The sequence below is a fragment of the Mucor velutinosus genome (genome assembly GCF_035048745.1).
Source record: "Mucor velutinosus strain NIH1002 chromosome Unknown tig00001575, whole genome shotgun sequence".
NCBI lineage: Eukaryota > Fungi > Mucoromycota > Mucoromycetes > Mucorales > Mucoraceae > Mucor > Mucor velutinosus.
Window position 1 is genome coordinate 247,084 of NW_027041916.1, and position 18,071 is coordinate 265,154.

General features: G+C 39.2%; 5 protein-coding genes across 5 annotated transcripts; 3 read left to right on the forward strand and 2 right to left on the reverse strand.

The window, feature by feature from the left end:
• Positions 1–1,360: 1,360 nt before the first annotated feature.
• ATC70_013325 (uncharacterized protein) lies at positions 1,361–4,173 on the forward strand (the record flags this gene model as incomplete). Its single annotated transcript, XM_064832489.1, has 6 exons — positions 1,361–1,389; positions 1,442–1,713; positions 1,801–2,066; positions 2,131–2,550; positions 2,616–3,886; positions 3,954–4,173. The coding sequence occupies 6 exons, from the start codon at positions 1,361–1,363 to the stop codon at positions 4,171–4,173; spliced, it is 2,478 nt and encodes an 825-aa protein (XP_064678748.1).
• Positions 4,174–4,650: 477 nt separating this feature from the next.
• ATC70_013326 (uncharacterized protein) lies at positions 4,651–5,148 on the forward strand (the record flags this gene model as incomplete). The annotated part of the gene is made up of 3 exons (XM_064832490.1): positions 4,651–4,755; positions 4,828–4,947; positions 4,999–5,148. The coding sequence occupies 3 exons, from the start codon at positions 4,651–4,653 to the stop codon at positions 5,146–5,148; spliced, it is 375 nt and encodes a 124-aa protein (XP_064678749.1).
• Positions 5,149–5,273: 125 nt separating this feature from the next.
• Positions 5,274–7,513, forward strand: ATC70_013327 (uncharacterized protein; the record flags this gene model as incomplete). The annotated part of the gene is made up of 3 exons (XM_064832491.1): positions 5,274–6,372; positions 6,427–6,825; positions 6,888–7,513. 3 exons carry the CDS (start codon positions 5,274–5,276, stop codon positions 7,511–7,513), a joined length of 2,124 nt encoding a protein of 707 aa, XP_064678750.1.
• Positions 7,514–8,097: 584 nt separating this feature from the next.
• ATC70_013328 (uncharacterized protein) lies at positions 8,098–8,413 on the reverse strand (the record flags this gene model as incomplete). Its single annotated transcript, XM_064832492.1, has 2 exons — positions 8,098–8,185; positions 8,259–8,413. The coding sequence occupies 2 exons, from the start codon at positions 8,411–8,413 to the stop codon at positions 8,098–8,100; spliced, it is 243 nt and encodes an 80-aa protein (XP_064678751.1).
• A 4,911-nt stretch (positions 8,414–13,324) lies between these two features.
• ATC70_013329 (uncharacterized protein) lies at positions 13,325–14,062 on the reverse strand (the record flags this gene model as incomplete). Its single annotated transcript, XM_064832493.1, has 1 exon — positions 13,325–14,062. One exon carries the CDS (start codon positions 14,060–14,062, stop codon positions 13,325–13,327), a length of 738 nt encoding a protein of 245 aa, XP_064678752.1.
• Between the last annotated feature and the right edge of the window lie 4,009 nt (positions 14,063–18,071).

Sequence of the window (18,071 nt, forward strand, 5' to 3'; positions counted from 1 at the left end):
TGGCAGTCTAAAACGCCTCCCGAAGCGAGAAATAACGACTGAAATGCCTCCAAACTTCGCTGTAATTTGCATATATTTGAGAAGTAAAAGACAATCCAAAGATGATGCCTGCTTGTACCTTTAACGTTTTTTTATAGATACGGACATGGAGCATCACCCACTGGTATTGCTGTGTTTGCCGATGGCACTTCAAGGGCAGACCAGTGTATTGACATCACTGTAGAAAAACTCAGCATATGAAGCTTGTTACGTTATTCAATGTGAATATGAATCCCAACGCAGATATAGATATCAACGATTCAAACTACTACTGCGCCAAGTTTAACCAAAATTCGAAGGATAGAGGAAAGTTCGTGAGACATTTAAAACTGGTTCATGGAATAACAACGCCATCATTAGAAAGAATAATGCTAATGGCCATTATTGACATTCATAACCTCAACTTTTATTGTCAAAAACGGCCATCAGGAACAAGCAATTACAAGTTACACCTGAGGAAAATGTGTATATTAACTTAATTGAAAGTAGCTAGTCTGTCAATAACAAGCAAAAATGCCTTGTAACCACGAATACACATGCACAACGTCAAGATCGATTTCAAAAATGATCCTGATGTATGTCCGTGATGGCAATATTTCATGGCACATTGCTACCATTATATCGACTGAATACAGAAAAAGCACATTGTAGTTATTAGCAAGAAAGGCACATCTGATGCCGGATCTTCCGTCTATGAACAATTGCTTATTTGTTTGTCCCTGTAAATGTCTAATGGACAAACATTTGATGAGATTCGACAGCTAAATGAACGATGGGATCATAGGATCAAGTATAGAAAGAGTGATGAATGTGTATATTCGCTTTGTCATCCATGCCAATTGTAGTCTCCAAGTGTTGCTAGAACTTTCTTTTTAGATACCTCGTCCAATATGTAAGTACAGCGAGCATGAAAAGCGTAGTAGCATCGCATGAAATGGAATCCATTGGATTTTCTTTGATTGCAATGCCGACATGTGCCATCCACCTTTGAAGGATTTCAATGCAGACTATAGTTGTAAAGTAGATACATTGGACCCATGTGTAGCATCAAAGACCATGTCATGAATCACTTTCACCTCTCGGCATAGAGTCCATCCAGAGTTTTTGAAAGAGCTGACAAACCTACTAATTGAGGTACACATTCCAAGGCATTCCATTTCAACAACCGTAGCCCCCTTCTAATTGGGCTTTTGATATGATGACGTTTAATGTTAATGCGCGTCCATTACGTGTTCCAGCCATATAAGATATCACATTTCCTATACAGTTTTCTCTTTTTCTTTCATCTTTATTTTTTTTCTTTAATCAATCGATAAAAATAATGACAAGTGATAACAAGAACAAACTTTTGTAAGTGTAAACACATGGCTACTTGCTTTCAATTGCTAACATGCGCTTGCAGACCCAACTCTGGTATTGAGGATCCTGAGGTTGATCCTAGCCACGATCCTGCCACTGCCATCTTGCGTCGCAAGGCTGCACCCAACAAATTGATGGTCGACGATGCTACAAACGACGATAACTCTGTCATTACTCTCTCAACAGCTACTATGGAAAGACTTCAACTTTTCAGAGGTGATACTGTCATTGTCAAGGGAAAGAAGCGAAGAGATACCGTGCTTATTGTGTTGGCTGACGATGATATGGAAGATAACAAGGCCAAGATTAATAAGGGTAGGTTTCCTATATCTTTTTGGTGTCATTGCAGTTGCTAATCTCGTTTATCTTGAAAAAAAAAAAAAAAAAAAAAAAAAAAAAAAGTTGTCCGTAATAACTTGCGTGTTCGCCTTGGTGATGTGCTTACCCTTCATCCTTGTCCTGATATCAAATACGGTAAACGTATCCACGTCCTGCCTATTGATGACACTGTGGAAGGTTTGACTGGTAACCTCTTTGAAACTTTCCTCAAGCCCTACTTCTTGGAAGCCTATAGACCCGTCCGCAAGGGCGATACCTTCCTCGTGCGTGGTGGTATGAGAGCTGTTGAGTTCAAGGTGGTTGAAACTGATCCCGAGCCCTATTGTATTGTAAGTTGGAGGCGAACAAATGGATGTGTGGGATAGACTTGCTTATACATGCAATCTAATATAGGTCGCACAAGATACAGTCATTCATTGTGAAGGTGACCCAATTAAGCGTGAAGATGAAGAGCAAAGTTTGAACGAAGTCGGTTATGATGATATCGGTGGTTGTCGCAAGCAAATGGCTCAAATTCGTGAATTGGTTGAGTTGCCTCTTCGCCACCCTCAATTGTTCAAATCTATCGGTATCAAACCTCCTCGTGGTATTCTCATGTTTGGTCCTCCTGGTACTGGTAAGACCTTGATTGCTAGAGCTGTTGCCAACGAAACCGGTGCTTTCTTCTTCTTGATCAACGGCCCTGAAATCATGTCCAAGATGGCTGGTGAGTCTGAAAGTAATCTCCGTAAGGCTTTCGAGGAAGCTGAGAAGAATGCTCCTGCCATTATCTTTATTGATGAAATTGATGCTATTGCTCCCAAGCGTGAAAAGGTAAGCAAATGATAAAAATGGATGTTTCAGATTTGAGAGACTGATGCATGAATGGCTTACTCTAGACTAACGGTGAAGTTGAACGTCGTGTTGTGTCTCAATTGCTTACTTTGATGGACGGTATGAAGGCTCGTTCCAATGTGGTTGTCATTGCTGCTACCAACAGACCCAACTCCATTGATCCCGCTCTTCGTCGTTTCGGTCGTTTCGATCGTGAAGTCGATATCGGTATTCCTGACCCAACTGGCCGTCTTGAGGTGCTCCGTATTCACACCAAGAACATGAAGTTGGACGATGATGTTGATCTGGAGCAAATTGCCTCTGAAACTCACGGTTATGTCGGTGCTGATGTCGCCTCCCTCTGTTCAGAAGCTGCTATGCAACAAATTCGTGAAAAAATGGATCTTATCGATTTAGAGGAAGAGACTATTGATACTGAAGTGTTGGATTCCTTGGCTGTCACCATGGAGAACTTCCGTTATGCTTTGGGTGTCTCCAACCCCTCTGCTCTTCGTGAAACTGTGGTTGAAGTGCCCACTACCAAGTGGAACGATATCGGTGGTCTCGAGCAAGTCAAGCAAGAATTGCAAGAAACTGTTCAATACCCTGTCGAGCATCCCGAAAAATTCTTGAAGTTTGGTATGAGTCCTTCCAAGGGTGTCTTGTTCTATGGTCCTCCTGGTACTGGTAAAACTCTGTTGGCTAAGGCTATTGCAAACGAATGCCAAGCCAATTTCATCTCTATCAAGGGCCCTGAGCTTCTGACTATGTGGTTTGGTGAGTCTGAAGCTAATGTCCGTGATGTCTTTGACAAAGCCCGTGCTGCTGCTCCTTGTGTCATGTTCTTTGATGAATTGGATTCTATTGCCAAGGCCCGTGGTGGAGGAGGTGGAGATGCCGGTGGAGCTGGTGATCGTGTTCTCAACCAAATCTTGACTGAAATGGACGGTATGAACGCAAAGAAGAACGTCTTTGTTATTGGTGCTACCAACAGACCTGATCAAATTGATCCTGCCTTGTTGCGTCCTGGTCGTCTTGATCAACTCATCTATATCCCTCTTCCCGATGAAACATCTCGTGTTGCCATTTTGGAAGCACAATTGCGCAAGTCCCCTGTCGCTGCTGATGTTGACTTGAAGCTTCTCGCCAAAGCCACTCAAGGCTTCTCTGGTGCTGATCTTGGAGAAATCTGTCAACGTGCTGCTAAGCTTGCCATTCGTGAAGATATTGAAAAGGATATTGCCAAGGAAAAGGCACGCAAAGCTAGAGAAGAAGCTGGTGAAGATGTTGGTATGGAAGAAGATGAAGAGAGCGAGCCTTTGGCTGAAATTACTCGGTAAGTGAGAGGCTTGTGGTGAGATGTGTGATAAAAACTGCTTTACTCATCCATTCTTTCTTTATAGTGCTCACTTTGAAGAAGCCATGCGTTTCGCTCGTCGTTCCGTCAGTGATGGCGATATTCGTCGTTATGAAGTCTTTGCACAAAACCTCCAACAACAACGTGGTTTCGGTTCCTTTAAATTCCCTGAGGGATCTGCCGCCTCAGGAGCTCAAGCCATGGACGGTGTTAGTGGCGAAAGTGGTTTCGGTCAAGAAGGTGGTGATGATGACTTGTATGCATAAAAACTATAATCTCTTTCCACACGCATCTCTTTTCTTTTACTATTTTCTCTCGCCCTTATAATTAAATATCTCTCTCTCTCACCCCTCATCTATATCAATGTGGATATAAACACTTTTTTTTTCTTTTATCAAAATTTCTTGCAACCGATGAACTTGTTAAATACTCTTTTTCTACAATAAAGCACACATATCAACACTACTCGTTCTATTGACTTGAATTAAATGTCAGTGTGGGTGTGCTTGCAAATAACTGAGATGCTTTCTGAAATCCTTGTTCTTTTTCATTCATGCCATTCAAATTTGGGAACTTCAACATTTCAGAATCTGAAGTGTTTTATGAAAGCAGCTACTCGATAGGCCTAGTCAACCTTAAACCAATTGTGCCGTACGTATGAAATGCTAGTTGCCATATAAAGACTGATTTCATGACTCATGTGAATTGTGTAGAGGACGTAAATCATTGTCAATGAATATATCATGTATGATGCTCAACGCCTACTCTCTTTTATTATCTTCCTTACAGACGTTCTGATTGTTCCTAAGCGTGTCGTACCTAGATATTCACAGCTCACTGTACAAGAGGTAAACATAGGAAACAGAATGTATATATAACATTGGATGGAAGCATGTGACATTCTCTATCCATACGCGTAGGTTACGGATCTCAGTGAATCTGCTAAGCTCATCAGTAACGTAATTGAAGATGAATACGGCGATGCGTCAAACAAGGGATGTATATGGCTGATTCAAGATGGCAAGGAAGCAGGCCAAACGGTAAGCAATTTTTAGCTTGGGTAGCATCGTTAAGTCTGACATTGCAAACAGGTGCCTCATGTCCACCTGCATCTGATACCCAAGCGGTTTTCAGCATGGTTTGAGGATGGCATTGAAAGCGATGATCGAGTGCCTAGATCATGGATTGAAATGAAGCAAGAGGCAGAACAGTTAAAAATAAAATGTGATGGTAGAGTGTAACTTCAATTTGTTCATGTTGTGCGACTTGAATTACCACTCAATGCATATCACTGATGATATAAAACACTAAACTGTTTTATACTGCCTCTTTCCCTTTCTCTTTTCACTCTTTCTTACTATTTACCATGTCTTTAAGAACAAAAGCGGAATTAGCTAGATTTAAACCACTTAGTCGATTCGTTGAGCATTTCGATTTGATGCCGCCGACTGAACTACTAGACACATCCTCTGTGGAATTACCTGTAGAGGAGCCACCAGAACAGCCAAATATCAACAGCAAGAAGCCTTTTTATGCTCTACCTCCAGGAATTCAAAGAAAGTACCCTTCCAATCTAAGCATTCAATCGGCTAGTGCTGCACCGTCTGCTCTCATGTATTCCCCTACATCACCTGCGGCAGACATTCGAGACTATTCCAGAAACATGCCATCCACTACTACACAACAACAACAACAACAACAACAACAACAACAACAACAACAACAACAACAACAACAGGAACCTCTTGATCTCTTGAGATCTGTCGGCCGTAGTCAAAGCCAACCTGCCATACCTTCTTCCAACAACGATTCAGGCACTAAAAAAACCAGCAGTTCATCCTCAGTTGTCACCATGACAAAAGCGGCTAGTCCACCACCACCAACAGAACCAATAGTGCTTGCCAATACAGTCATAGTGCCATTATCCAAAGGAAACACAACCTATGCATCTCCTACGACTAGTTCAGGTAAATCCAAATTATCTCGTGCCAGCTTGAACAAAGCCAACATCATCATCGAGCGCTATGATGCATGGAGCAAGTTTTTGACCTTGATCATTGCCTGGGTGAGCGAGGTCTCTCGTCTCAGCGCACAATCCGAACGTTCCTTCAGCTCTCTGCTAAAGAAAGAACACCGATTTTCTCAACTTCAAGCAAGTAACATTGAGACAGCAAATGGAATCCATGCAACCATCCATGGTTTCACAGTGGACTTGGCATTGCAAGAACAGCAGTTTGGACATCGTCTCAAGGAACGTGTGCCTATTTTAGAAAAGTTTAAAAAAGAATGTGCAACGCATCAAAAAGATTTGAAATCAAGAACTGATCTAGCCCTGGATGAGTTCTTACGACGAGCTGAAGTTACTGCCAGTTTGATGGCTCAACTCAACAAAGCATGTAAAGAGGCTGGTCGTACAATTGAAAAGGGTGTTCACCTGACAAGTGATCCTTGGTTGGCCAATCTCTGTAAGTATATCATCGTTTCTATAGAGACAATGACCTCATTCATATGCATTGTAGATGTTCTGAGGCAACTCAAGAGAGAGGTGGATGAGGAGAATAGACTGAGAAGACTGATGGTGCCTATTCAACATGCCATGCTTGACTTTGAAACGCGCTTACTTAGGGCAGTGGAGGAAACTATCAAACTCTGCTTTGAAAGACCAGGCAGCCTTTCGGAAGAGAGACTCAACAGTCTGGAGGCATCCTTGAATGCTGCTGTATCCGACAATTGGAGCACATTTGTGGCTAACAACAAAAAGGACCTTGTCAATGAAAAGAACCCCAACAAGCACTATCTCAAGATCAACTATCCGTTCAAAAACGATCCTCTAGTAATGACACTTCACAAAGGCGAACTTGAGCGCAGATCAGGTGTCTTGAACAAGTACACGCATAGATTCTTTGTGCTCACTGAATGTAAAAAGCGTAAATCCTGATGTTTGACCATGAATCTCGATACTTACATATACATACAATAGCTGGATTTCTACATCAGTTTAAACTGAATGACAAGGTGTCTCCTGAATTCTCCATTTACATACCTAATGCCACTATCATACCCAGCATGGATATCAGCCATTTGAACCTCACTACGCTTCAAGCAGAGCCAGAAAAGACAAGCAACTATTCTTTTGAAATACAACGTTCAGGATCTGTGTTACAGCGTGATAAATCATATGTATTTCGCACATCCAGTTTGGCTGAAATGGTGGTGTGGTGTAAATTACTCAGTGATGTCGCTACGAGACCTCTGGATGCTGTATTACAGCCAAGGCAGCTACCACAATACACGAGTAGACCATCCACAGTCTTGTCGGGTCATAGCTCAGCAAGGAGCATTGTACTGTTCTCTCATCAGCCAATGCCTCCCATTCAACATCAAGAAACCACACCGCCGCCATCTCCTGTCCAACAATTGCCTGAATCATTGCAAAGTAAGATTAACAGAATGAGTGCTGTAACAGATGATATACCTCAGTTTGCCATGCAGCAGCCTACTCTCTCTCCCACAACGTCAACAGAGCTTTACATGCCTGCATTGACGGAAGATTACACAGTGATGGGAGGAAGACACAAGCAATACGCGCCGCAATTAAGTATTTAAGTCGTGCCTTTCCTTGTAGCTTTCAAATAAATCATTACATTAAACATAGCAACATGTATTGATGGTACTCAAATGCTTATTATTCTGTTATTTGGTGTGATACTCATCATTCTCCAGTGATCTACGCCCTGTAGATCCAATACCATGACTAGACCTCATTTTGGAAATAAGTGTTTCTCCTGCAATTCATCATGTAACAACAATTGCCCTATATTTGCTTATGGCCAAACGTGCACTGGCAAGAAGTACGCTATGGAAGGTGATTTGACTGAAGTAGAAGGAAACAATGGCAAAAACGCTGGCATCATTTCTTGCACTCCTAGTGATCTCTTCAAGAGATTGTCCAACAAAAGCCATGTCATCGTAACTCTACCATGAGGAGCTGAGAAACCTTGTGTCTGCTTCAGAGAATCAGAAATTATTGAGCATGTTCAAGGAATATGGAAGTCCTAGAGCCAATTGTCAATAGTATCATAGTTCGTCGATGGTCTGTGGAATCGATATCATGAAGGTTGGTGCTTGCAAGAGAATGGTAGCTGCAACTACTTGCAGTGAGCAATCAAGTTAAGCTTGTAGGGCAGGCATTAGTTGGTAACAACTGCTTCCATTGTGTCTTTACACTCAATGTGCATACCACCCAACAAACGGACAAAGGTGAAGCTGTGATAAGCGCTGGAAAATTGAATTTGCTACAGATACACTACATACGAATAGCACACCATCTTCTCGCAAGAGTCTCAATCACCTTAAACCAACAGCAACGAATCGCACATCATCATCATCATCCAAGATATCTTCCAGTGCAGCAGACGCAGCCAGCACAACATCGCAGTCCTCCTTCATACCAGAGCAGTAGTGAGACCAACACTTGCGAAGCAAACACAAGCACAGCGAATGCATATACTAATAAACGAAAGTTGGACACTGACCATTACAGCAGAAGTAACAAAAAGCCAAATATACAATGGCATCCGCTATATCGAGGGTATACAGTAAGCGAGGCGCTTAGAAGAATACCAATTGAACTCGAAAAACATGGAAATATGATTTTACTGCAGCGTATGTGTGAGACCCGGTTCAGAATTAAGTCTCTCATGATTAAAGAAATCAAAACAGTTGTACATATTATCATTCCTCTATAAGCTGTTTGCTAAATAAAGTATCTCTAGTACTAATTGATACGTTGGACTAAATCTAACCGCGCTTTCTAACATCTAAATGTGCGCTTTTGTCAACCCCAAATGGCATATGCAATAATGACATTCAGTATTTTTTTTTTTTTTAAAAAAAAAAGGATAATGATATTTATATACTGAAAAGAAGTGTATTGAATAGGTTCCGTTCAAAGACATTTGCCAATCGCATTCACAGAATGCTGGCATCTATTTAAGAGCTCTTATCCCATCATATGCTTCCAGTATTCTTATCTTAAGATCTTCATCTCCAGAAAACTTTCTGCTCTTGACGTGAGGCTTTCATTGTAGATTAAAAGTTCTCAATAGGAGGATTTAGCCCAGACGAATACAGATGATGGGAGTAAATGCCTCTGTGTTCTCGCTTTCGAATCGTCTCGACAATGCCATCAACAGTGAGTTCTGAGGCATTGCCCATGACGATGTAGAATCCCTTCATGCAGGAAATTGAAAAATAAACAGAAACAGAAACTACCAAGCTTTAGGGTAGTAGGTCTCACTTGGTAAAATCCAGAGATACAGCCGTTCAAAAATCGGCCATTTTTACGATTTTCCATCACTACTCATCGACATCGTCCTTGACAAGCCCAAATCAAGCTCATCCTAGTCAAAGTACAATTTACACTTTTTATTACACGTATTATCTATAATATTTCAATAATAATAATATAATGACTTTAACTACTGGTAGCAGCTGTTTGAAATTAATCATTGTATAAAAGTATAAAAGTGTGAATTTCTCAATTACGATGCTAGCTACGCAAATTTAACTGGTGGCATCATCGTCTTTGGTAGGCCAGATAATCGGTATTATAAGAACATGCTATTTTCAACGCTCTGGGGTTACTATCTCGAAACTCGGTTTTGGATGGCTCCAGCCTCAAACTCGAAATCGCTTTTGTTAAGGCATTTTTTTCTATGTAAGTAGTAGTAGCCCAAAATTAATGCCGCAAAAGGTATTAGCTGTTGTCTGATAGATTTATTGTACTCATATAGCAGTTATTTTTTTTCCACAAAAAAGTTGTAAAATTATTAACTTCTTCGTAGCCCTATGTACTTCCAGCTGAGAAAAAGGTACGCTCCTTGAAGCAGAAAACGCTGCATTATAGTTTTTAAATGTAACAGCAATTGTTTGGTGGCGGGATGGTAGCTAGAATATACTACTGTAGCAACATCGCAAACAATACTATGCTGCAGTATTTCCTATGTGAGTTTCCCACATAATAAGCCAAAGACATTCCTCGCATGAAACTGTCTAATAGATGCTAGATCAAATGATGGCACCTTGTCTTGCTTTAGAATATATAAAAGAACATAAGTTGTAACTGTTTAGATATTCTTTTATTACGAACACAATATAATGTTAAATGGCAGATCAATAGCAGATCAACTAGTTATAACCCATCGCTCTTTCGACCCCCGAGCCAATCAGATCGCCCAAAAAACTCCGCTGACCTAAAAAAAAATTTGCGAGGGTTTCCCCCTGTTTTGATTTGAAGCAAAATTTTAAGCGCCGCTATATAGAGCAATATAGCGGATGCTATCATCAAATTTCCCTCAGGTGCTAGAGCATGCCTTACTTACACCACCTAGCTTTAGATTCTGGCGTTGAGACTCTCAATCATCACTAAAGTAAGTAGTGATAACCAAGTGGAGGCGGCCTATCTACCTCCTAGCCTCGGATAAAGTCTTGTTGAGCTTCAGGGATAGGCACATCCACACAACGTAAAAAAGGTATGCTTCAAAGAAACATAAAAATAATAAATGAAAGAAGAAAAGAGCATACTACTATAGGAGTATAGTAGTAGGCAAAAAAGAGACACTCACACGAAGCAAGTCAAAGAAAAGTGTAACAAACACAATATTAAAGATGATCAAAAAAGCTTGTTGCTGTTGCAAGAAAAATGCATACATGAGCAACATGCACGGTAATAGTCGTATGTAAAGCAGCACAAACACGCACAACTGCAAAAGCAACAGTGGTATTATAAGTTTGCGATACAACATAATGACTAATGTTGTTTCATGTGAAGCCACAGAGGAAACACAACCATCAAAAGAAAAAGAAGAAGAAGAAAGCGCAACAAGGCAAACATCATGAATGCATTATTACGAGAAAGAAAGTAATAATATAAAAGTTCAAAGAAGTTTTATATCATTGCGGCCAGAAGAAAGAAGTTACTTACCACTTACCACATACCACAGCTACATGTAGACCATAGGATACGCAATCACCGGATATAGGCCAGGGAACGAGCATGCACCAAAGACAGTAGACCAATAAAGAGCAAATTAGCAGCAGCAGCAGCAACACCAGCAACACCAGCACCATAGAAAACCCAAAGAATGAACGACACCAGAGACCAAACAAAAATCAAAGAACGAACGACACCAGCAGAGACCAAGCAAAAACCAAAGAAGCAGACAGCAGAGATAGCAGAAAAAAAACGGCAGCAGCACCCACGTCAAACAGGTAAAAAAAAATTACGAAAAAATCCAATAAACGAATTCAGTTAGTGTTAATTCTAAGCCTTCCAGTGTTCGTCATCGAATAATACCTAATATATTTCACTTCAAACAAGCAGTATCAAGTTCTCCCAACAGTACAAGTCAAACTTATCAGAAGCTAGAATGTTGTTATCAATCAAACGGTTTCCATAATCACCATGGTTTGATGCTAAACGCGTTTTGCAAAAAGAGAAAAAAAAAATGGGGGTATGGAAACATGAGAGGGCGCCCTATCCAACGTCACGGCCGGTAGATTATTTAGTCGCAGTACTGTACCGTAGCAGCGGTAATTGCCGCAATTTAATTTAAAATTGTGCAGTGGTATTTTCGTGTTCAAACTTGACTTGATCTGGCATCCTTTAAACGTTTTTTGCTAAATTTGACTATGAAAATTGTCGTTATAACGCCCAACTTTCTAATACCTCTCTAGAGAATTAAAAAAGCCACATCGAATGGTGCCGATTACATCCAGTTTTCAGACCTAAAATAATGAGCAATTTGCAAAAATATGAAAACAGGTTTTTTGTGGATATGTCAAAATTTAGCATATACAACTCTCATAGAAAAAGCGTCCAGTGTTGCATTCCGTTTCTACAATCAATTTGATCTAATAGGTATCATAGAAAAAGTCTTCATTTTTGGGGTGAAAAACGTGATCATTTGATTTTCAAGAATTTTTCCTTGCTAATACTCATGGAAAGATGAAAATTTTCATGGATTTGCGATGGCCTAAAAATTTTTGAGATAATGCATCAGTAAACAAGGCGTATCAAAGGAGAGCCGTTTTGCCTTATTCCGAGCGTCCACATCGCTTTGTAGCATGAGCTATTCGTGCTTCAAAATGACTAAATCTAGACAGAATTTGATCTAAAACAAAATGTAGTAGGTTGTGTTAACGAAGAAGTACATAAATTAAAGCTCTATATTTCTAAAGTCTGATGTATTCAACAAGGTGTTGAATAGCTAGAATCACACGAATGAAATGTACAATAAAGTATCAGCTTTCCACTGTGTGCAAAATCAAGATTGTAATAAAATAGCCACCCAAACGCAACTTGATTGAAAACCGAAATTCATCAAATAGCACTCATTCAAATTCATGCTATTTTGATCTATTAGTAAAAGCGCTCAAATGTACATCAACAACCATTTAAACATACTAAAGTAAAGATACACGCTTATATCGCACATCGTGTGAATGAATCACTCCTGATCACAGTAGTGTATTCAATCACACCCATAATGATGGTCGTAATAAGAGATGTTATCTTTATCAAATCAATAACAAGCATATTCAAATATGACAACTATGCCCTGCTGCCATAGTTGCACAATATCCCAGATAAAGGATTCCATACTTCAATAACAAACATCACACTTTAAACCATCAAGGTTACATTAAATCATGCTATGACGATAGCTCACCCAAGCCCATCAAGGTTACTCAAATTGACCCTTACGGCCAGTGCTCTTGCATTGATTACCACTTTAAATCAAACATCAACAACATTTGCCAGATATCGCAATAGCAGAACCTATTGCTCTCTATCATCACTAATCCTACAAGCTAGTTGCAAATGTATAAATACTCTTCTTTTTTTTACTCAATTCCAGGATCTTCAGTTCATTTTATACACAAATAAAATACAGTTGATTTCTATTGTATTTTACTATTGCTTTATTTTTTTTGTGAAATCTATTCAAACCTGATTTTACTGCATATACTATTCGAATTGAGGGATTTGATGTGAGGATAAGGTATTAGATGGGTTGATTTGGATGATAGGATAGTACTGTAGGGGGAAAAACTGTCCCGTTCGTTTAAAATTTTGTCTTTTTGCACAAGTTTTTGGTCATTTCTTTGTATACAAAGTCGAAATATATATCGTTTGAATGAGAGAAAGTAGTGCTATCTATACATAATTATAACTTTTTCAAAAACTAAAATCCAATGATTTTATTGGTTAAAAAATAAATATAGAAAAAAGTACATTTTATTATAAAATCATCAATAGTGAGTTGAACCACCTTTGCTCTTGATGACAGCCTTGATTCGGGCAGGCATACTATCAATATATTTCTGGCACTCTTTTTCTGTTATTTTGTACCACTAAATGTTAATACGCCGCTCTAATTCTTCTTTTGTAGAGGGCCTAGTGGGATACTTTTTAAGACGAAGCTTTAGGAGATGCCAGACATGTTCAATGGGATTAAGATCGGGACTTTGGGGTGGCCAATCCATGATTTCGTCTAGGTTAAACCCATTGTCGGTGAACCATTGTTTAGTAATGCCCGATGTATGCGGTGTTGCTCTGTCTTGTTGAAATCGCATATTAGATGGTGTCTTCCCAATGTGCTCAAGAGTGTCGACCAACGATGTCTTCAAAATATCGACATACAAGTCCGAGTTTACTGAGCCTTCAATAGTGGTAGTACCATAGCCAGGCCCCTCCGCTGTTATACAACTCCAGAACATGACCCCACCGTCATTTCCCTGCAACTGAAACTTGACTTGATACGACTGCATGATTCGGCCACCATTCGTCCAGTAAAAAGAATTACCATCTGAGCCCCAACGGTTTATTCTTGTTTCATCCGAAAACACCCAACGACGCCAATCAGCAATAGTAAGATGCCTATGCTTTTTAGCCCACGCCAATCGAAGCCGCTTGTTTGTCTTGCTAACAAAATTGGTCTTTACTTTTCTACGAGATTTAAGTCCATTTCGTCTCAATGACTTGCGGATGCCATTAATTGATATATCATGGCCCATCAATCTTAAACTTTCTTGTGCTACTCGGGGATTATCTAAAGCACCTGATCGAAGTCCTCTTGACACTAGGGACATAGTTTTAGTACCAAGTTTTTTCGGTCTTCCGCCAAGAGGTCTAGCTGGGTCAGGGCAATATAGTTTTCTGAGCCTTGTAAGAGTAGAGTTACCCACTCCTGGATACAAATTCTTTATCTTTGAGAGCGACAGACCACGTTGGAGCAAAGATTGGAGAATGTTGCGCAAATCTTGTGTGAAACGAGCAGGCAAAATGAAAGTTTTGAAAAAAAATAAGATAGCAAAGAAATAAAGAAAAAACATGAAGAAACTAGCTTCTTTTATACTTTTAGAGTGCTCCTGGGATATTAAATGTCCTGAGCATACCGCGGGTAGTTTTTTAGATTTCTTCAATACGTCTATTGGAAGTAAAGATATCAACCATTTTATATCATCTAGAACTACCCACCTAACGTTTTTGCCACGTCTCACTTTAGCTGGTTATACTGGGATTAAAATATAGTCCAGCCATAAGGTTTTTATGTTGCTGTAATCCCTATAGGCTGTTCTATCGAACGCAGTATGGGGTAGCTTTGTTTTCTGAGTTTTGGCAATATACTGGGTAAAAGTCAAGATTATTTGAACGAACGGGACAGTTTTTCCCCCTACAGTAGACGAAATCATGGATTGGCCACCCCAAAGTCCCGATCTTAATCCCATTGAACATGTCTGGCATCTCCTAAAGCTTCGTCTTAAAAAGTATCCCACTAGGCCCTCTACAAAAGAAGAATTAGAGCGGCGTATTAACATTTAGTGGTACAAAATAACAGAAAAAGAGTGCCAGAAATATATTGATAGTATGCCTGCCCGAATCAAGGCTGTCATCAAGAGCAAAGGTGGTTCAACTCACTATTGATGATTTTATAATAAAATGTACTTTTTTCTATATTTATTTTTTAACCAATAAAATCATTGGATTTTAGTTTTTGAAAAAGTTATAATTATGTATAGATAGCACTACTTTCTCTCATTCAAACGATATATATTTCGACTTTGTATACAAAGAAATGACCAAAAACTTGTGCAAAAAGACAAAATTTTAAACGAACGGGACAGTTTTTCCCCCTACAGTACTATCCTATCATCCAAATCAACCCATCTAATACCTTATCCTCACATCAAATCCCTCAATTCGAATAGTATATGCAGTAAAATCAGGTTTGAATAGATTTCACAAAAAAAATAAAGCAATAGTAAAATACAATAGAAATCAACTGTATTTTATTTGTGTATAAAATGAACTGAAGATCCTGGAATTGAGTAAAAAAAAGAAGAGTATTTATACATTTGCAACTAGCTTGTAGGATTAGTGATGATAGAGAGCAATAGGTTCTGCTATTGCGATATCTGGCAAATGTTGTTGATGTTTGATTTAAAGTGGTAATCAATGCAAGAGCACTGGCCGTAAGGGTCAATTTGAGTAACCTTGATGGGCTTGGGTGAGCTATCGTCATAGCATGATTTAATGTAACCTTGATGGTTTAAAGTGTGATGTTTGTTATTGAAGTATGGAATCCTTTATCTGGGATATTGTGCAACTATGGCAGCAGGGCATAGTTGTCATATTTGAATATGCTTGTTATTGATTTGATAAAGATAACATCTCTTATTACGACCATCATTATGGGTGTGATTGAATACACTACTGTGATCAGGAGTGATTCATTCACACGATGTGCGATATAAGCGTGTATCTTTACTTTAGTATGTTTAAATGGTTGTTGATGTACATTTGAGCGCTTTTACTAATAGATCAAAATAGCATGAATTTGAATGAGTGCTATTTGATGAATTTCGGTTTTCAATCAAGTTGCGTTTGGGTGGCTATTTTATTACAATCTTGATTTTGCACACAGTGGAAAGCTGATACTTTATTGTACATTTCATTCGTGTGATTCTAGCTATTCAACACCTTGTTGAATACATCAGACTTTAGAAATATAGAGCTTTAATTTATGTACTTCTTCGTTAACACAACCTACTACATTTTGTTTTAGATCAAATTCTGTCTAGATTTAGTCATTTTGAAGCACGAATAGCTCATGCTACAAAGCGATGTGGACGCTCGGAATAAGGCAAAACGGCTCTCCTTTGATACGCCTTGTTTACTGATGCATTATCTCAAAAATTTTTAGGCCATCGCAAATCCATGAAAATTTTCATCTTTCCATGAGTATTAGCAAGGAAAAATTCTTGAAAATCAAATGATCACGTTTTTCACCCCAAAAATGAAGACTTTTTCTATGATACCTATTAGATCAAATTGATTGTAGAAACGGAATGCAACACTGGACGCTTTTTCTATGAGAGTTGTATATGCTAAATTTTGACATATCCACAAAAAACCTGTTTTCATATTTTTGCAAATTGCTCATTATTTTAGGTCTGAAAACTGGATGTAATCGGCACCATTCGATGTGGCTTTTTTAATTCTCTAGAGAGGTATTAGAAAGTTGGGCGTTATAACGACAATTTTCATAGTCAAATTTAGCAAAAAACGTTTAAAGGATGCCAGATCAAGTCAAGTTTGAACACGAAAATACCACTGCACAATTTTAAATTAAATTGCGGCAATTACCGCTGCTACGGTACAGTACTGCGACTAAATAATCTACCGGCCGTGACGTTGGATAGGGCGCCCTCTCATGTTTCCATACCCCCATTTTTTTTTTCTCTTTTTGCAAAACGCGTTTAGCATCAAACCATGGTGATTATGGAAACCGTTTGATTGATAACAACATTCTAGCTTCTGATAAGTTTGACTTGTACTGTTGGGAGAACTTGATACTGCTTGTTTGAAGTGAAATATATTAGGTATTATTCGATGACGAACACTGGAAGGCTTAGAATTAACACTAACTGAATTCGTTTATTGGATTTTTTCGTAATTTTTTTTTACCTGTTTGACGTGGGTGCTGCTGCCGTTTTTTTTCTGCTATCTCTGCTGTCTGCTTCTTTGGTTTTTGCTTGGTCTCTGCTGGTGTCGTTCGTTCTTTGATTTTTGTTTGGTCTCTGGTGTCGTTCATTCTTTGGGTTTTCTATGGTGCTGGTGTTGCTGGTGTTGCTGCTGCTGCTGCTAATTTGCTCTTTATTGGTCTACTGTCTTTGGTGCATGCTCGTTCCCTGGCCTATATCCGGTGATTGCGTATCCTATGGTCTACATGTAGCTGTGGTATGTGGTAAGTGGTAAGTAACTTCTTTCTTCTGGCCGCAATGATATAAAACTTCTTTGAACTTTTATATTATTACTTCCTTTCTCGTAATAATGCATTCATGATGTTTGCCTTGTTGCGCTTTCTTCTTCTTCTTTTTCTTTTGATGGTTGTGTTTCCTCTGTGGCTTCACATGAAACAACATTAGTCATTATGTTGTGTCGCAAACTTATAATACCACTGTTGCTTTTGCAGTTGTGCGTGTTTGTGCTGCTTTACATACGACTATTACCGTGCATGTTGCTCATGTATGCATTTTTCTTGCAACAGCAACAAGCTTTTTTGAACATCTTTAATGTTGTGTTTGTTACGCTTTTCTTTGACTCGCTTCGTGTGAGTGTCTCTTTTTTGCCTACTACTATACTCCTATAGTAGTATGCTCTTTTCTTCTTTCATTTATTATTTTTATGTTTCTTTGAAGCATACCTTTTTTACGTTGTGTGGATGTGCCTATCCCTGAAGCTCAACAAGACTTTATCCGAGGCTAGGAGGTAGATAGGCCGCCTCCACTTGGTTATCACTACTTACTTTAGTGATGATTGAGAGTCTCAACGCCAGAATCTAAAGCTAGGTGGTGTAAGTAAGGCATGCTCTAGCACCTGAGGGAAATTTGATGATAGCATCCGCTATATTGCTCTATATAGCGGCGCTTAAAATTTTGCTTCAAATCAAAACAGGGGGAAACCCTCGCAAATTTTTTTTTAGGTCAGCGGAGTTTTTTGGGCGATCTGATTGGCTCGGGGGTCGAAAGAGCGATGGGTTATAACTAGTTGATCTGCTATTGATCTGCCATTTAACATTATATTGTGTTCGTAATA